This window comes from Lissotriton vulgaris, chromosome 5 (genome assembly GCF_964263255.1).
Source record: "Lissotriton vulgaris chromosome 5, aLisVul1.2, whole genome shotgun sequence".
In the NCBI taxonomy this organism is placed as follows: domain Eukaryota; kingdom Metazoa; phylum Chordata; class Amphibia; order Caudata; family Salamandridae; genus Lissotriton; species Lissotriton vulgaris.
The window spans coordinates 470083496-470103332 of NC_141693.1; the positions used below are offsets into that span (position 1 = coordinate 470083496).

Genomic DNA, 19837 nt, shown 5'->3' on the forward strand with positions numbered 1-19837 from the left:
GTTTTATAAACAAGTCACATGACCTGTTATGCGGCATAGGGCTACAAAAAGCGTAGAAAATCCGTTGGCACGTGAGGCGGCGTCAGTAGCGGACCGATGTGCGAATAGGCCGAAGGCAGCACAACGCGCCGAGATCCGGATGGCACCGAGGTGGTGTCCAGCAAATTGCCGCACTGGTGTGGCCATCCTACAATGCTGCGCCGAAAGACGGCGTGTCCAGCTGAGTTGCGGTCACTGTTGCGGTACAGTGACTCGAACGCGCCGAGATCCGGATGGCACCGAGGAGGTGTCCAGCAAATTGCCGCACTGGTGTGGCCATCCTACAATGCTGCGCCGAAAGACGGCGTGTCCAGCTGAATTGCGGTCACTGTTGCGGTACAGTGACTCGAACGCGCGCCGAGATCCGGATGGCACCGAGGTGGTGTCCAGCAAATTGCCGCACTGGTGTGGCCATCCTACAATGCTGCGCCGAAAGACGGCGTTTCCAGCTGAATTGCGGTCACTGTTGCGGTACAGTGACTCGAACGCGCCGAGATCCGGATGGCACCGAGGTGGTGTCCAGCAAATTGCCGCACTGGTGTGGCCATCCTACAATGCTGCGCCGAAAGACGGCGTGTCCAGCTGAGTTTCGGTCACTGTTGCGGTACAGTGAGTCGAACGCGCCGCGATCTGGATGGCCCAGATGTTGTGTCCAGCAAGTTGCCGCACTGGTGTGGCCATCCTACAATGCTGCGCCGAAAGTCGGCGTGGGGTGCCCCGTTGGCTTATGAGGTGATGTCAGTAGTGGACCGATGTGTGAATAGGTCGGAACCAGCACAAGGCGCCAAGATCCGAATGGCAAGTCCTGGATGTTGAGTGCCTCAGTTGAGAGTTCTGAGCAGTGCTTGTAAGACTATCTGAAGTTTATTATAAGAATCAGAGTAAGTTGAAGACTGTCTGAAGCTTATTTGCACCTGCTGCAGCTTCACTAGGTCCGGCGGAACTTTTTGCCTTTTCCTTTCTGCTTTTTTTCCTACAATGCGTTTCATCTGAAGACACGACCAGGTCCCTGAATGTGTGCAGGGGGACGCTATTGATTGAATGAAAATGGCGGCTTGACACAAAGCTGATTCAAGCGTTACTGTTGGTGCTATACAGACAAAAATTGGTTTTCAGTTTGTACATTCTTCAGGTTTTTTTTTTCCATCCAAGTCTGATTGAGAGTTTGTAGAAAAATGGCTTCAGATTTTCCACATACTACTCTTCAACATTCTTCCTAAATGTAACAATGTGAAACTCACTAGGAGAACGGCTGTTTCTGTTTCCTTTCAAAATGCTGCCAACAATATTTTCTGAATGGAAGACACCATCTTGTAGAATAAAGGGCCGAAAGGGGTTCTGGTCTGGCCGATGGTTGGTGGAGACATTTTGACTATATCTTGGACCTGCCCGGCCTCGCCCAAAATGGCGCCGGTATAAATGGGACTCGTAACTCCTTGCCCGCAAATGTATATCTAGAAAATGTTATTGTAAGTGGCCCTGTCGTATTTTAATTACAAAATGTACGTCCACCGATTCCGCAACTGTTAGACACCTTTGTTCTTGTCACCTAATGGCCCGCTCGTTACGTTCTTCTACAATGTAAATGTCTCCTCATCATATACGATTTCAGTTTGCTCCGTGGCCGGCCCACGTGGTTATAGGCCCGTATTTGTATACTGACATTTTCACAATAAAGGTTTTTAAAACAAAACACGGTAGTAGTATTTACATTTGTAAAGTTTTTACTTTTAGTGACTGTTTTCGAATCAGTAAAAGGCAAGTGAAATAAAGCAGTCCAATTACACGACGGATAAAAGGTATAATATGTAGGAACGCAGTAAAGATAAATGGTCAAGGGCAGTTGTGTTTTTCATGTCTGCAACATAAAGTGATCGATAAGAATCTGATAATCAGGCGTATCGGCGACTAAGACAGCAGGCCGAATCTCTTTTACTCAACGGCTCCGTCATGGAAGGAAGAAACGCCCTTTTTCTCGAAAAAGGAAGATATTTTACTTGCAAGACAGTTGTAAATTTTCCGGGAAAGTACATTAGCCTGGAATATTATAACATGTGTTTGAAAAAAAAATATTGTTTCGAAAATAATAAAAAGCGTAATTTTTAGGTCATATGACCAAGCTTTTCATCATTAAATTAACAAAAGTAAAATGAACCAATGAAAAGTTTTATTAACAAGTCACATGACCTGTTATGCTTACGTTACGCGCTGCGTGTCGCGCCTCGGATCACTTCCGGGTGCGCTAACGCGGCGTGTCATAAAACGCATTACGCGACAACGTAGGTCAAGAATATAGTCTAAATGTCTCCACCAACCAGCGTTCAGAACACAACCCCTTTCAGCAGTCCAAAAAGTTCTGTTAAATGACAACAGAGGGGACAGGCAACAAGAACCATCAGTCAAAGAGGGGAGGGCAAGTTCTTCTCTTCCGGGTCATGTTGGGGCGCTACCGGAACTGATCGAATTGGTAGTCTATAGTGTTTCTGGATGTTTCAGACTAAAGCTGGCGTCAGCATGAGACCACTACCATCTCGTAGCTCCGTCGTGGCCATTCCACGAGCAATCATGGCAGCCGCTCTCCACCAGAAGCCTGCGGGAGTCGGAGGCCCCCAAGACTTTTGTAGAATCTTCACGGCTGAGGGGACGCTTTTCGAGAATGGGACCCAAGCCCTAGCAGACAAGCGTCCGAGTTCCAAGGTGTCCCAGGGCCATTTTAGTGGACCAGGCCCAAAACCGAAGAGCCGGCCACCATTTTGAGAGTCCTGTGGCAGCCGCCTATCGCTGCAGCGCAAGAGCGGGCGCATCTCAACTACATGGTGAGCGAGACGCTGTAGTCGCAAGAGCGGGCGGTAAACAGCTGAATGGCGGAAGAGGCACAGTGTAGCAAAAGCGGGCGGAATGGCAACTAAAACGATAAAGGGGCGCCCCACTACAGCTTGTCTTCAGGTCAAACGGATTGTGGGACAAGGTCCAGAATTGAAGAGTCATCAAAAGGCAAAAAGTTCCGCCGGACCCCGGGAGCAGGCCGCCTATGTCGGGGGCGATCTCAGGCTACACCAGTGCTATAAGACTTGGGGAGGGTGTCGGAGCCAAGCGTCTTCTCCGAGTCCATGGCCATCACACCGCCCTTGAGGGGCCTCCGTCAAGCTGTTTAGGAAGGTAACATATCACATTGTTTTCTAATGCAGTCAGGTCCACAAACGACACTCACTTACTTTGAGAATAGTGAAGCTGCAGTAGGTGGAAATAAGCTTCAGACAGTGTTACAAGCACTGCTCAGAACTCTTAACTATGGCACCCAACATCCAGAACTTATGCTATTTGAGAATGGTAGTGACATCGAAGCATCTCAGGGACCAAAACCATTAACGTACTTTCACGTATGAAAATCTTACTTGGGGAGGGGGCAGGAGCGAAGCGCCCCCTCCCAGTCAGCGCCACCACACCGTATGTTGAAAATCTGAAGCCATCGTTCTACAAAGTCAACCAAACTTGGATTGAAAAATCTAGAAAAATGTACAAACTGAAAACCAGTTTTGGTCTGCATAGCATCAGTAGCAACGCTTGAGTCAGCTTTGTGTCAAGCCGCCATTTTGATTCAACAAAGCACAGGCATTGAAAAAGGCTGAAATTCAGAACTCTAAACTATGGCACCCAACATCCAGGAGCTTGCCATCCGGATCTTGGAGCCTTGTGCTGTTTTCGATCTATTCACACATCGGTCCACTACTGACATCATCTTATAAACCAACGTTATGTAAATAGTTTTTTAATAAAATGTTTTACCCTGTTTCTTTGCTGGTGTGTTGTCTATATTTTTAATATTTGCATAGGGTTTGTCGTTATTTTGTGCGGGATGGGTGATGGAGCCGAGCTGTCTTGCAGCCCTCATGGTGTGGAGCTCAGTTCATCTCACTATTTTCGTATTTCTCATGAAGGGTTGTTCCTAATATTTCTATTTTAGCGAGGTCAAAAAGAGATCCAATTAGTGGCCTACTGATTTTGCTCGATTACTTTTATTTTTTTACACGATTTTTCACTATCTGCAAAGACTAAACAGAGTATTGCGACTTTGTGCTTGTTTGTAAATAGAGAATGATCCAAAGAGAACCAATTCTAAAACAGTAAATGCTTGGACAACAATCAATCAAATGGAGAGACAAGCAGGCACGACGGATTACAACGGGGGTAAAGGCCTGCGTTAACTACCCTTCAGTATCTGCAAAGAGAGAGTACTACTAAGACAAAAGAGGGGAGGGGGGGGGGGTGCAGCGTTCAAAGCACATCAGCGTGCATAAATACGAAAATGTTTTTATCTATCACGTACTTGACATTTTAAAGCTTTTCATATTTGCTATTAAAAAACCAATGAAATTCACAGAAAAAACCATAGGTTATAGTGGATATATAGTTAGGAATTTGCATTTAGAAAACCTTGAAAATTCAATGAAAAAACCATTGGTTTTAGGCCATATATAGTTAGGAATTAGCATTTACAAAACCTTATTTTACTCGCATAAAACCATTGAAATTCCATATATAGTTAGAAGCGCTAACTATATATCGCGCACCCGCAATCCACTGCTGATGATGTCACATATTACATCATTCATGACATGGTCAGTGACATCACTGATGACATCACTGATGACATCTCAAATGACATCACTGATGACAACTCAAATGACATCACTGATGACATCTCAAATGACATCACTGATGACATCAATGATGACAACTCAAATGACATCACTGATGACATCTCATTTGTCATCACTGATCACATCACTCATGTGATAATACAATGAAACTCTTCAGACTCTAATATAACCTTACATACACTCAGTATAAACAGACACTCACAGACTGTCACTCATCCATGGAGTTACTCACACACCTAGTCAGTCATGCAAAGAATCAATCACACCTCCATTTCCTCAACTATAAAGTTATACACATCTTACTTATTGAAACATATAATAACACATATTTATTCTCTTATATAATCCCTGATACAAGCTCACAGTGATCGATACAGCCACTCACACATTCACTGGCTCTTATGTTCAGTTATTTATATATCTCAACTCTCACATGTATTGTGTTTTACATACGTACTTACTTGCACATGTAGCAATGAGAAATCCATTCACTCACCAACACACCCATGCATAGTCAACCGCCCATATAGCTATTTCCACATGCACTCTTGAACTCATACTCCTAGTGAATCAACTGCTTACACATCTATGCACAGAGTCACGCACCTCCCAGCCACCCACACACACACTCAGCCTCCCATTCAAATACTTGGGCAACCAATCAATAACCCATATGGCCACTCTTATAGCTACTGATCAACACATGCAGCAGCTTACACAACAACAAACATACTGATGCACAAATTAAGACAGTTTAGTCACTAACCCATGCACTCAGTGAGACACATTTAATCACTCACTCATACAGTCAGTCATGCACCTACTAAATTCTTCATCCAGACACTTATACATCCACTCATTCTTCAATATGTGAAACATATTTAAACTTTACAGACACATACAATCACTGGATGTTGTGATCAGTGATGTCATCAGTGATGTCATTTGAGATGTCATCAGTGATGTCATCAGTGATGTCACTGACCATGTCATGAATGATGTAATATGTGACATCATCAGCAGTGGATTGCGGGTGCGCGATATATAGTTAGCGCTTCTAACTATATATGGAATTTCAATGGTTTTATGCGAGTAAAATAAGGTTTTGTAAATGCTAATTCCTAACTATATATGGCCTAAAACCAATGGTTTTTTCATTGAATTTTCAAGGTTTTCTAAATGCAAATTCCTAACTATATATCCACTATAACCTATGGTTTTTTCTGTGAATATATATATATATATATATAACGGGTATAGCCTTTTTAAGGAAGGATAACTGAGGCACCTTTGTTGGGAAGGACAGACAGTGATGGAAGTATATAAGGCGCACCCTTCCATGATGGGCATAGAAAATGACAGATACCAGATTGTTTACATTATACAACTGCCTTCTGCGTATGATGAGTTTGATATGAAGCAAACTGTGGCCTCGTGTGGGGGGTCATGGTCTTTCTTTTTACTGTCCCTCACCACCAGGTTTAACATAGCGGTGATGGAAATCAAAAAAAGCTATCCGGGGGCGTGGCTAAGATGGCAGCGAGATAGGACGTGTTTACCTATCCCTCCGATGCCGCTAACTATAAGCCTTGTCATAGCGCCCTTTCTGCAGCCCATCCAAGCTAACAGTCGAGTGTGGCGGTGTGCGCTGTTGTCCTGACGCCGGTGGCGGGCTTCTTTGTTGGCTCCTCTGTGGCTTTTGTGCTCTGTTCAGCCAGCCCAGTCCCGGCTTTGCTGCGGCACCGGCGGGCCTGGTGGCAGCCTGCCGGTGGCATGGAGCCTCGGAACTGCTATGAATGGGATTGCCTGACGGAGAGAGCTGGTGCCTGACCCGCCCTGGTGAACTGCCAGGCGAGGAACGATTCGGGGTGAAATAGCCGGTGGCGAGTGGTAGGAAAGAAGCGCCGTGAGCTAGCCGCCATTTTGTACGCCCGGCAGCGGCCTGTCTACGATCCTCCGGGAGACTGGGGGGTGCGAGGCGCGGCACTGGTGGTGCCGGGAAGCCATCTCTGCGGGCCCAACTGCTGGCGGAGGCCTTGTGAGCGGACGAGCGATCCTACACCCCTGCCTACGGAAACGGACTTTGAGTTGTAAATTCCTTATCTCAGATTAGATACCCCAGCAATTACCATCCCCGGAAGAGGGTCTGCGAACCAAGATCATACTAGTAAGTCCTGGAGGACCGAATCGGCAAAGTATCCGTCCCTCCATACTTGGCTGTCCAGGCAGTAGTGTCTGGTAAATGTGTTCGTTCAGGGATGCCCAAATGTGTTCAGGGATGCCCACGTTGCTGCCTGACATATGTCGAGGACTGGGACTCCACGTTCTAACGATGTGGTTGCCGCTGTTACTCTGGTGGAGTGAGCACGCAACCCCACAGGGGGTTCCGGCATCGCCAAAGCATAGCATATTTTAATGCAGAGGACAACCCACTGGGAGATGGTCTATTTCTGACAAGCTGGACCTTGATTGGAACCCACATAGCCAAAAAAGAGTTCATCATCCACCCGGAAGTCTTTAGTGCGATAACAATAAAAAGACAATGCACGTTTTGGGTCCAGACAGTGGAGTCTCTCTTTCTCCATGGAGGGATGTTGGGGTGGGTAAAAGGTGGGAAGTGATAGATTGTCCAACATGAAAGGGCGTGACGACTTTAGGTAGGAACAAAGGTTTTGTTCGAAGCACCACTTCATCTGGATAAACAGAAAGGAATGGGGTCTTGGAAGATAAAGCCTGCAGTTCACTCACCCTGCGAGCAGAGGTGATAGCAACATGGAAGGCAGTCTTGAGAGTCAGCAACCTGAGCGGGCAGTTATGAAGTGGCTCGAAGGGAACACACATGAGAACAGGGAGAACCAGATTCAGATCCCATTGGGGCATTACGAAAGGAGATGGAGTGGGGGTTGCAGCTCCTACTGGAAAAGCCAGTTCTTGAGGTGTTTCCTGAAGGTCGACAGGTCCAGGGTCAGTCGTAGCTGGGTAGGGAGGGTGTTCCATGTCTTGGCGGCGAGGAAGGAAAAAGATCTGGTCGTCCTGTGGATGCGTGGAACGGTGGGGAGGGCGAGGTCAGTGGAGCGAAGCTGGCGTTACGGGGTGTAGAAGGTGAGTAGTTTGTTGAGGTATGCTGGTCTGGGGTTGTGGAGTGCTTTGTGCGGGTGGTGAGGAGCTTGAAGGTGATCCTCTTGTTAACTGGGAGCCAGTGCAGGTCTCTCAGGTGGGCTGTGATGTGGGTGTGGCAGGGGATTCGAGGCTGAGGCGTGCGGAGGCGTTCTGTATGCGTTGCAGTCTTTCTGGAGTTTGGCCATGGTTCCTGCATAGAGGGCGTTGCCGTAATATAGTCTGCTGCTGACGAGGGCCTGGGTGACCGTCCTTCTGGTCACAGTGGGGATCCATCTGTTGATCTTGCGAAGCATGCAGAGGGTGTTGAAGCAGGAGGAGGAGACGGCGTTCACTTGCTGGGTCATTGAGAGCGATGAGCCCAGGATGAATCCCAGGTTGCGTGCGTGCTTCGTGGGTGTTGGTAAGGCTCCCAGAGCAGCCGGCCACAAAGAGTCGTCCCTGGGGGAGGGGGTGGGCCAAGGATGAGGACCTCTGTCTTGTCTGAGTTTAGTTTCAGGCAACTATTCTTCATCCATTCGGCGACAGCCTTCATTCCTTCGTGGAGGTTGGTTTTGGCGGTGGCGGGGTCCTTGGTGAGTGAGAGGATCAGATGGGTGTCGTCGGCATCGGAGACGATGTTGAGGTCGTGCGATCAGATGATGTTGGCGAGCTGTGCCATGTAGACATTGAAAAGGGTTTGGTTGAGGGATGATCCTTGGGGTACGCCGCAGGTTATCTTGGTGGCATCAGATTGGAATTAGGGGGAGTCAGACCCTCTGGGTTCTGTCAGTGAGGAAGGAGGTGATCCAGTCCAGGGCTTTGTTGCGGATCCCTGCGTCGTGGAGGCAAGTACGCAGGGTGTGGTGGCAGACGATGTCGAAGGCTGCCGAGAGGTCCAGGAGGATGAGGGCCGCAGTGACAGAAGAGCCTCTTGAAGGGGCAGTCTGACCGAAGGACTGATGGCCATGTTCAGAAGGTCGAGGTACCAGACTCTTCATGCCCAAAACAGAGCTACAAGAGTCACTTGAGCCCGGTCCGATCTTCTTGAGCACTGTGGACAAAAGTGGTACAGGTAGAAAGGCGTACAGGAGGCCGCAGCTCCACTCGTGACTAAAACCGTCGCAGACCAAGCCCCGCCTTGGAAACTCCAATGCGCAATACTGTGGACATTGCGTGTTCTCTTCGGAGGCGAACAGATCTAACCACTGAAAGAGACATTGCACCACCTCCAGATGGAGACACCATTTGTGATCGGCCAGGCACCAACGGCTGAGTTTGTCCGCTCTGGCGTTCAGAGACTCCGCCAGGTGTTAACTCACCAGTGTTATGACCTGATGTTCCAGCCATGTCCAGAGGCAGAGAGCCTCCCGACAAAGAGTCCACGACCCCACCCCGCCCTGTTTGTTGCCGAACCACATGGCAGTGGTGTTGTCTGTGACCACCTGCACCACTTTCCCCTTGAGAGAGAGAAGGAAGTGACGCATTTTTGTCAACACCATTAAATCTGGTTGGGTAAGGGAGAGGGATCTGCCTCTGACCCAATCTTGGTTCCTTAGTCACCACTGCAATTGGTGGGCAGTTACCTCAAAGATCTGGACGCAGTCAGAAAGATTCCCCTGATACTGGGCCCACTGGAACTTCATTTCCCACTAATGAGCCCACATATGCCATCTGGCATGTTCCACCATCAGGATGCAGGAGGCCATGAGGCCCAGTGGCCTCAGAGTCATTCTCACCGAAATCCAGGATAGAGGCTTAAACATCAGTACCATAGCCCGAATATACGGGACTCGCTGCTCGTGAGGATAGACCGAAACTGCACTGTGTCCAGAAACGCCCCGATGAAAGGGAGCATCCAAGAGGGAGTCAGGTGTGACTTCGGTACTTTGATAGTGAACTACAGCAAGTGCAGGAGGCCCGCTGGCCTAGGGAGAGCCCGCCTTCAACAGCCAGTCATCAAGAAAGGGAAGACTGGAACCCCTGATCAGCGCAGATGAGCTGTGACCACCGCCATCACCTTTGTGAACAACCGAGGGGCACTGGTAAGGTTAAAAGGGACCAGGGTGAACTAAAAATGCTGGTGGTCCACTGTGTACCAAAGGTAACGTCTGTGGGCTGGCAGGACGGGGCTATGGAAATAAGCGTCCTGCAAGCTCCATGCCACCATCCAGTCTTCTGCGACGAGTGCAGACAGAACTTGGGTGAAGGTGAGTATTTTGAACTTGTCCTTCCGGAGAAAGATGTTGAGGGTCCGGAGGTCTGGGGTAGGACGCCGGCCTTTGTCCTTTTTGAGTATGAGAAAGTAGCAGGAATAGCAACCATGACCTACTTCTGGCATAGGGGCCCTCTCAATGGTTCCCTTGGCCAAGAGAGCCGAAACTTCCTTACATAGAAGTGCCAAATGATCCTCCGACATGCAATTGTAAGATTGTGGCATGGAGAGAGGAGTAGTCTTGAAGGGGAGGGAGTAGCCCCTTTGGACTATTTGCAGGACCCACCTGTCCGATATGATGGATTACCAGCGGAGGAGGTGATGGCGAATCCTACCTCTGACTGGGTGATGATGAGCCTCGAACGTAAGACAAGTAGGTTTTTAGGATCTGGCAGGGGGGAAGGGTGGACTGGCCCACCCGCTGGCTCCCTGACCCATGAGGACGCTGGGTCCCACGTCCGCAGCCACGCACAGGCTGGACAGCTTGCATAACTCTGTGGCTGGGCTGGACAGGATGTGGCTGAGCGCCCCTTCTGTAGCCACAAAAGAGACGAAAGGCAGACTGAGGTGGACGGGAGGTCCGATGACACTCAAGGATCTATCCGTAGCTCAAGAATACTTGAAGCGCTTGAGCGATGAGTCTGGCTTGACGCCGCAAATTCAAGTGCCATCAAAGGGCATGTCCATCAAAGAAGACTGGACATCCCCCGAGAAGCCAGAAGTCCTCAACCAGGCATAGCTTCTAAGAGCTACTGAGGTGACAATCGTTCTGCCCAGTGAGTCTGTGGTGCCCAGTCCACATAGTATGGTGAATTTGGCTGTGTCTCCTGAATGCAACTGCCTGACCACATACCAGATGGGAGTATCGGCCCAGGAGGCAAGCAGTATTCACCGACTGCAATGTCTTCCCAAGATGGTCCAGCTTCTTGGATTCCCTATCTGGTAGCAGAAGGGAATGCGCCTTTTGATGATGAGGCTTGGACGACCAAGCTCTCAGGGGAGGGGTGTTTGGTCAGGAACGATGGGTTGCCCGGAGAAGGGCGGTGGCACCAGGCAATCGCCCTATCAAACACAAGGAGATGATGGATGGAGTGCTGAAGCTGTTTCCATGAGACCCAGGGTCAAGACTGATTTGCATATGGCTGGGTTTAACTGGGGTGGTGAATTGAGCTAAAGAACGATGATGGATTCAACCCAGATCTGTGACTGGGGTGAGTGTCTGAAAAGTTTCAACACTCCGTCCATCATCACCTTGTGTTTGCCGTGTTTGCCCTAAGTTGACAGGGTATTCCTAGACCTGGGTCCCTTGCTCAATTTGCCACTGGATTCAAGCTAACCTAGCTGATGAGGGGTGTTACCCCAAAACCGGTCCCAGGATGCTTCTTTCTGGTCCAGGGAGGACCTGGCCTGGCAGTTTGGGCTGGACTGTTCCCATGAGACACAGGGTCAAGACTGATTTGCATATGGCTGGGTTTGAACAAGGATGGTGAAGTGAGCTAAAGAACAATGACGGATTCAACCCAGATCTGTGACTGAGGGTGAGTGTCTGAAAAGTTTCAGCACTCTGTCCATCATCTCCTTGTGTTTGCAATCGTGCTATTCACAGGAGCCACTGTGCTGGGCTTGGACCATAAGCCCAGAAGGACATCCGTGAGGGCTTCATTGAACGGCAAAAGCGGTTCGGAAGTGGAAGCCTCAGGCGGAAGCACCTCTGTCAGGAGGTTAGTCCTGACTGCCACCACAGGGAGCTCGAGGATCTCGGGTACCCTCCTCACCAGCACAGCATAGGAAGCTCCCTAATCCATAGCCACAGTAGGGGGAGAAAGCAAGCCAGTGTCAGGGGAGGTGTCCAGACCACTGGCATCACCAAGGTCCATTTGCTAGTCCGGTTCTTCAAGCTGGTCAATTAAAGGGTCCAGCGGCCCCTCCCAGTCTTCTTCCTCACCTTCTGGCCCAGAATGAACACTAGGAATGAATACAGGGGCAAAAGTCCCTTTCGGCGTCAGAACTGACTTTGATCGACCTTGGTCCGGCTCCCTGTCCACTTCGGGGATGAGGATGGGGTCGATGCCGACCGGGGGCACGGTCGACGCTGAGTGTGTGGTCGTCGGGACCGAAGTTGGGGTAGGATCGAGTGAGATCGACCAGCACTGATCTGGATGCAGGCCTGGATCCAAAAGGGCCCTCCGAAGCTGTGGCCGGAGCCGCGGGCGTCGAAGGCCTACAGCCACCCAACTGACTCCGCTGGGCCCAAAGGCACACCAGCAGAGCTGGGCAGCCCAAAAATGAGGTACAGGGCCTCACAGAACTTTTGAATTTGGGCAGGAGACGTTCATGTTCCCGAAAAAGCAGGAAGGCGCAGAGTCTCCAGAGATGGAACCTTCGAGCGACGACGTTTGGAATTCCTCATCGCATCGGCTGACCAATAGGGATAAGTCAAAGAACACCTGTGCTTACCCAAAGACCTCCCTGACGACTTCAAGTGCGATGAGGAGTGTGGGCTCCGTGACCGACGCTGAGACGAGCGCTAGTCCTCTAGTACCATTTGGGACCACTCCTGCAAAGCCTTCGGGTCCATGGCCCGGCACTTAGAGCACGACTTCAGGTCGTGGTCGCACTCCAGACACTAAAGGCACATGAGGTGTGGATCCGTCACAGACATTGCCCGATGACAGGAGCCACCAAGGCTTGAAGCCGGTCCGACATGGTACATTCCTCGATGCACCAGGGGTTCGAAACTTGAAAAAAGAAGTCAACAAAAGTTAAAAAAGACTAACCAAAAAACGACTAAGGGTAGCTTTCTAATGATCTGCGCTTAGACTGGCGCAGAAAAAGAAAGAACTGGCATGAGCGTGTACAGGCGGCGTCTATAGAGGTACTGCAATGTTATCCCGGTGCCCACGACACCGACAATGGATGCAGAGCCGATCGACGCCACCCACGACGCGCAGGGATACTGATAGAGAAAAATCTCTGGATCCAAACTGATACCAGGGGGGAATTCTAAGGTAGGGAATCTACAACTTATAGTCTGTATCAGATTGAAACATGGACTTCAAGACCAATAACACTAGAGTAATGAAATACCATTTCTAGTGAAGAGAATCCATTGACGTGGATCTATTGGATTACTTTATGTATCCGATGACCAGGGACATAACAGTGGTGTGAAGGTATAGGATCCCTATATAGTGCTTAGTGAGTGTAACCTACCTTCATTTTCCATCAGCATATCGCCATCCATCTGAGGATTGGGAGGGGACATTGCAGAGATCCATCGCTGCTTCTCACTTCTGGCAAAGCGGAGACAGACAGAGATTATATACAGTGTATGGTAATAAGAGATCAGATATGAAAGATGGAGCTGGTGAAGGAGGATGGTGGATAAATACAAATCTAAAACAGTGTACAATTGAATTAAAGAAATCATGGGAGTAATTCGAGGAGTGAAAGACATATCATATACATAAGAAGACAACATGGAATAGCAGAAATTGTTTTTCATGGTAGCCATAAATATTTTAACTAACCATAGCTTGCCCCCTTGTCATGCATTGCTTATGACTTCCCATAATAAATCACATCACATCATTTATGAAATCACTGATGGCGTCTGAAATGGCATCTTTGATGACATCATGGATGATACATTAACCCTATCTGCCTTTCAACTCCAGTAGTTTATGGGTCTGCTAGACCCTCGCAGTCAATCATATAGTGTACCTTCCATTCTTCCTCTCACTCAAAGACCCCTTAATTCTGTCACTCACTCTGTCTGTGCCCGGAGGAGGATTTGGTGCTTCATCTGCCGGTTCTCATAAAGCTGTAGGTGGAAGATGTGCCCCGGGACTCCCTGCAACTTCTTGCTCAGGTCGTTCACCTTCAGCTCTGGCATCTTGGCATGCACAAAGACAGCAAACTTCCCAATCCTGGGAGGGGCAAGGAGTACAATGAGGAACAGAGGCAGAAAGATGAGGATGAGGGTCAAAAGAGACCAGAGAAAGGAGAGTGAGGGGATACAAATGTAGAGAATAGGATGGGAATAGACAGAGAACACAGAGATAATCATGGAAGACAGATAGAAAGTAGTTGAGGGATAAAAATGGAGACGGCAGAACAAAGGAAGGTGACAGAGGGAAGAAGGAGCACTTCGCAAGGACCTCTCACTGAACCATGCACTTTCTCCCAAGATAGACTCTATTCCTAACTAGTGGTGGACAAAATTACGAATCTGTGTACAGCAATGACTCCCACAAACACAACAAAATCTGGACCTGGAGCACAGCTCCACAAAAAAATCCTGTAGCTGTAGTAGCAGAGGTAAATCTCACTTCAGTGTATTTCAATGTATAAGCTTATTCAAAGGTACGCATTAATAACGTTATTTAGGAGTTTTTTAAATGTTGGGCTTGCAGTTAAACTGTTAAACAATAACACATGTAACTTTGCAGCAACGCAATTAAAGTCTTTTTGTTCTTTACAAAAACTGGGGCCGATTCACATAACTAACTTAAGACAAAATCCTAAACTTACTACCATTTTCGTATCCACAGAAGGCACTTCCCCATTTTGGTATTCACAGAAGGCATTTACTCATTGATAAGTGCTTTCTGTGAATCCCAAAATGAGTAAGTGCACTTACTCATTTTGGTATTCACAAAAGGCATTTACTCATTGACGAGTAAGTGCCTTCTGTGAATACCAAAATGAGTAAGTGCCTTCTGTGTATACCAAAATGAGTAAGTGCCTTCTGTGAATACCAAAATGGTAGTAAGTTTAGGATTTTGTCTTAAGTTAGTTCCGTGAATCAAGCCCACTATGTATAACTTTTTGTCCATAAACATATTAGAGTTACTTACTTTCATGTGGAGCCCCACAGAGGTATAAAATACAACTTAAAAACTCTGATGTATAACAATGAAGGGAGGGATCGATCTGAAGCTTTAGCACAATTTCAAACGTGATGTATAACGCAGTGGTGTGTGATTGGTTGCAACCCTCAATATTAGCAACAAAATTAACAAGGTCAAAATAGTGAGTACCAAAATATTGTGAACTCTATACTTATAATTAAAACAACAAAAAAACTGATTGCAAAATTTCGTCCTACAAAATTATCTAAAGGTAAAACAAATACAAAAAGACGGATTACAGTAATATTGAGTTTTAAAATGAAATAACAAACATTAAAAACTAAAATATACTGTAAATAAATACTGTTAATGTAATTAATAAAATGGAATTTTATATTTTAAAAAGGTGCAATACTCTTTGCAAGTACATTTTAAAATACCCTTTTGCACGAGTGAAGGTGAATGGGGTGGATCAAATAGCTTTGTAACAAATAGATGCACACAACAGAGTTGCACATGTCCCCTTTAGTCTTTGCCCTGTCTACTGAACCACTGGGGTGCAGGGTGCAAGAGTTTCACTCGAATAAGGGAATACGTGTGAGGGGTAGATGCCTACTAATAAAATTGTATGAAAATTATATTATTCTATTTGTCCAAAAACCAAAGACAAAACTCAGTGTCTATTAATAGAGGCATTATCTGATATTGTGTATATTTCAGCCTACAAATAAACTGGGATAAATCAGAAATCTTACTATTGGCTGAAAAAGCAACTCCATGGCCTAATAAATACCCAATATGAGGGAAAGCAGAGGGAGTTTAATATTTAGGTGTACATGTAACTAGAAATATGGGAAAGATGGTAAAAGGCAACTTTGCAGCAACTATTGTTTAAAACTGCTGAATGTGATTTCATAGCAAAACGATTTTTAATGGAGTACCATTACTGAGAAACCATTTCATCTAAACGGTTTAATGGAAATTGTCGGGATGAACGCCTTTACCGTTTAATAGAATCTAATTCATAGAATGTTTTCTAAACTGACTTCAGCATACTTTTTTTAAGGTGTCAATGAAATGGTTGCAGATCTTACTTTCAGAAACATTTTTGTCCAAGGTATTTATTTCAATCCTTTAAGTCAAGGAACATTTTTTAGGATTCACATCTTTTACATTGTCAAACAATTACTTAATATGCTCTTAATTTGCTGAACTTTCAACACACCCGAAACAGCATCCTTCTGTACCCCTTAAAAATGATGCCTCGTTACTTAATATGCTCTTAATTTGCTGAACTTTCAACACACCCGAAACAGCATCCTTCTGTGCCCCCTAAAAATGATGCCTCATGCATAAACTCCAACAATTCCTAAACCTTAAACTCCACCGCTTCCCGAATCCTAAATGCTCTTTCTAACCCTAAACTCCACTCATACCTAAACCCTAAAAACCCTCACAGTACCTAAACTCCACCCATTTCTGACCCCTAACCTCTACCAACTGAACCCTTTCTACTTCTAAACTCAACCCATCTCTTAACCTAAAACCCCATCACTACCCCTAAACTTCACCCATTCCTTAATTCTAAAATCCCATTTTTACATCTAAACCCCACCCATCCCTGATCTCTTACAATTCGGCACCACTCCTAAACTCTATTCATCCCTGAACCCTATAAGATACTGTTACTACACCTAAAAAAAACCTACATAACTTTTAACCCCTCACCATCCTTAAACAACCCATCCCTGAACCCTAAAAAAAACCTGTCGACATAAAGACTCCACCTATCCCTAAACCCTTAAAACACCACACAACTGTAAACTCCAACCGAACATTAAAAACCCTTCACCATCCCAAATGTCAACCCATAACTGAACCTTAAAAACACTCACCAGCTCTAAACTCCACCCATCTGTAAAACCTAAAAAACCTCAATATTCCTACACACCACCCATCCTAGAACACTAAAAAGCTCAAACCACCCCTAAACTTCACCCATGCCTGATCCCTAAAAAGCCCTCACCGTCCCTAAAACTCAACCCATCCTTGACCATAAACACCCTTTCTCATCCATAAACATCACCCTTTCCTCAACCCCAAAAACTCTCACTACCCCTAATCTTTATCCAAGTGTGTGACTTTGGATGTTTCCTTAAAATTATCTTTCCGTTAATTTTCGATATATTTGTATTTCCTTAAAGGATTATAAGCCAGATGTTGACCCTTTTTTGCGGCCGCAAACGAGAGATCCTCCCGTTTGCGGAGGCAAAAAAGGGTAATAGCATGTACAAATGCTATTTTGCGAGTCACTGACTCGCAAAACAGCATTTGCGACTCTCGCTATTAGGAAGGAGCGTCCCTTCCTAATAGCGAGTCAACATGCTATGTACTAATGTTTTGTGACTGCATTTGCGGCCGCAAAACACTCACAGTTTACCACCTACTTCAAGTAGGTGGTAAACCAATCGCAAAGAGGAAGCGGTCCCCAAGGGACCCCTTCCCTTTTGTGAGTATGTGGGAAAATATTTTTAAAGAGCAGGCAGTGGTCCCACAGACCACTGCCTGCCCTTAAAAAACACATGAAACTGAAAATGTTTATTTTTCTTTTTTAAATGCATCCTGTTTTCCTTTAAGGAAAACGGGCTGCCTTTAAAAAAAACTGCTTTATTTAAAAAGCTGTCCCAGACATGGTGGTCTGCTGACCCCAGCAGGCTACCATCCCTGTGAGTGATAGCCATTTCTAATGGGGTCGCAAATTGTGCTTGTCTCATTAATATTAATGAGGCATGCAATTTGCGACCCAGTTAGGAATCGCCCAGTGTCTGAGACACTGTTGTGCATTCCAATAAGTGAGTCGCAAATGCGACGCAATTTGCGACTCGGTAATTGGCAGGTCGTACATCTGTCCCTATGTTACTTACCCAGTAAGCATCTGTTCTTGGAATGTAGAGCTGTAGATTCACATGCTTTGCATACTCCTGCCATCTAGTGTTGCATCCAGGTGTTTGCAAGTTATTTTTCTTGGTGGTATTACTATTTGTAAGCCCTCCATAAAGGCTTTAATGACAGGAACTTTAAATAAAAATAAATGATGTCTGTTCTGCAAATAAGCAGCTACTGCTGCCAGGTGCAATCGAATAGATGTGCAAGCTAATCCACATTGCTGTAAGTGCAGAAGGTGACAGATAATGTTCTGAACTGAAGCATCTAGAGGAATAATCTTGTTGTTGTTACAGTAGACAACAAATTGTTTTCACTTTGCTGCATAGCAAGCTCTGGTTGTAGGTTTTCTTGCTTCTCTAAGAATAGTCAGACAGTCTGGTGGCAAATTTAAATATCCATACTCTGTGACCTCAGGAGCCAAATTGATAAGTTGAGCTACTTGGGATTTGGATGCTTGATTTCTCCATGGCTCTGAGTGAGAAGACTGGAGGTGAGATGTAGCTTTTGATGTGGATCTACTGACAGCTCTAACAGGGTGGTGTACCATGGTTGACGGGCCCATGTGGGAGCTACCAAAATCAGTGTGAGTGATGTTTGGCTGGAGTTTCAGAACCAGAAACGGAAGGAGTGGGACAGGCGGGAAAGCATAGGCAAATATACCTGACCAATTCCTCCATAGGGCATTGCCTTTGGAATGAGGATGTGGGATCTTACAGAAGAAGTTTGGGCCTTATGTGTTGTCTACTGTGGCAAACAGATCTATTTGCGGGTATCCCGATTGTTGACAGTATGGGAGGAGAACATGGGGATGTAGTATTCACTCATTTATTTGCTGCCTCCGTCTGCTGAGGAGATCCGCAATTTGATTGTTCACTCCTGGAAGGTGTTCTGCCAGAAGGTGAATTTTGAGATGATAGCACATTTCTAAATTGTCTGAGATAGGCGTGACAGTTGGAAATAGTGTGTCACTCCCTGTTTTTGTACATAGTAGATTGCTGTCATGTTGTCTGTGCGGACAAGGACAACTTTGCCTGTGAGATCAGACTGAAAGCCCTTCAGCGCTAGATATACTGCTAGAAGCTCTAGATAGTTGATGTGGAGATGTTTGTGTTTGTCGTCCCAGAGACCCTGAATTGTGTAATGATGGACATGTGCACCCCAACCTGTGAGAGATGTGTTTGCTGATAGCATGATCTGTGGAACTGGGTCGATGAAAGGCCACCCTTTGGATACATTTTGTGGGTTCCCTAACTGCAGAAAGCAATGGGTATGGCTGTCTACCAACACTAGATCTGTTAATTGACCCTGTGACTGATTCCACTGACTTGCTAAGCATTCTTGTAGTGGGCGCATGTGTAGTCTTGCATGAGGCACTATTGTAATGCATGATGCCATCATTCCTAGTAGCCTCTAGAACGTCCTAGCTGGCAAGGTTTGGTCGGTTTGGGACCGCAGCAATAGAGTCTAAATATTGCAAATTCTGGCTGCATTGGATGCTAGAGCCATGTGAGTTTTGGGAGTGGCTTCTAAATAAGATTGTATCTGTGAAGACTGTGGGTCAGACTTTTGCATGTTGAATCTGAAACCCAATTGGTGGAGTAGGTGTAGTGTGGTCTGAGTGACTTCTAGGGACTTTTGGTGTGTTCTGGCTTTGATGAGCCAGTTGTCTAGGTACGGGACAATGTGAATTTGGTGTCTTCTGAGATGAGCTGCGACTCCTACAAGACATTTGGCAAACACACTGGGAGCTGTTGTTACTCTAAATGGGAGTACTTTGAACTGGTAGTGTTTTCCTGTTATCACAAATCTGAGATATTTGCGATGAGCTGGGTGAACGGGGATGTAAAAATATGAATCTTTTAAGTCTAGCGTAGACATAAAATCGCTTTGCTGTAGAAGTGGAAGAACCTGTTGTGGGGTTACCATGAGGAAGGGTTCTGACTGTATTTTGTAGTTTAAAACTAAGATCCAAAATTAGTCTTAAGGAGCTGTCCTTTTTGGGGATTACAAAATAGAGAGCGTAAACT

At 46.4% G+C, this 19837-nt stretch overlaps 1 protein-coding gene across 1 annotated transcript in view; it reads right to left on the reverse strand.

The window, feature by feature from the left end:
* The window catches only part of ARHGEF19 (Rho guanine nucleotide exchange factor 19), a 399335-nt gene that overhangs the window by 30880 nt on the left and 348618 nt on the right, over positions 1–19837 (reverse strand). Inside the window, exons 13-14 of the mRNA XM_086921910.1 lie at positions 13782–13940; positions 13225–13304 (exon numbers count right to left, since the gene is read on the reverse strand). Of these exons, the coding sequence (XP_086778036.1) occupies positions 13225–13304; positions 13782–13940 (239 nt within the window). The remainder of the gene's footprint in view (positions 1–13224; positions 13305–13781; positions 13941–19837) is intronic.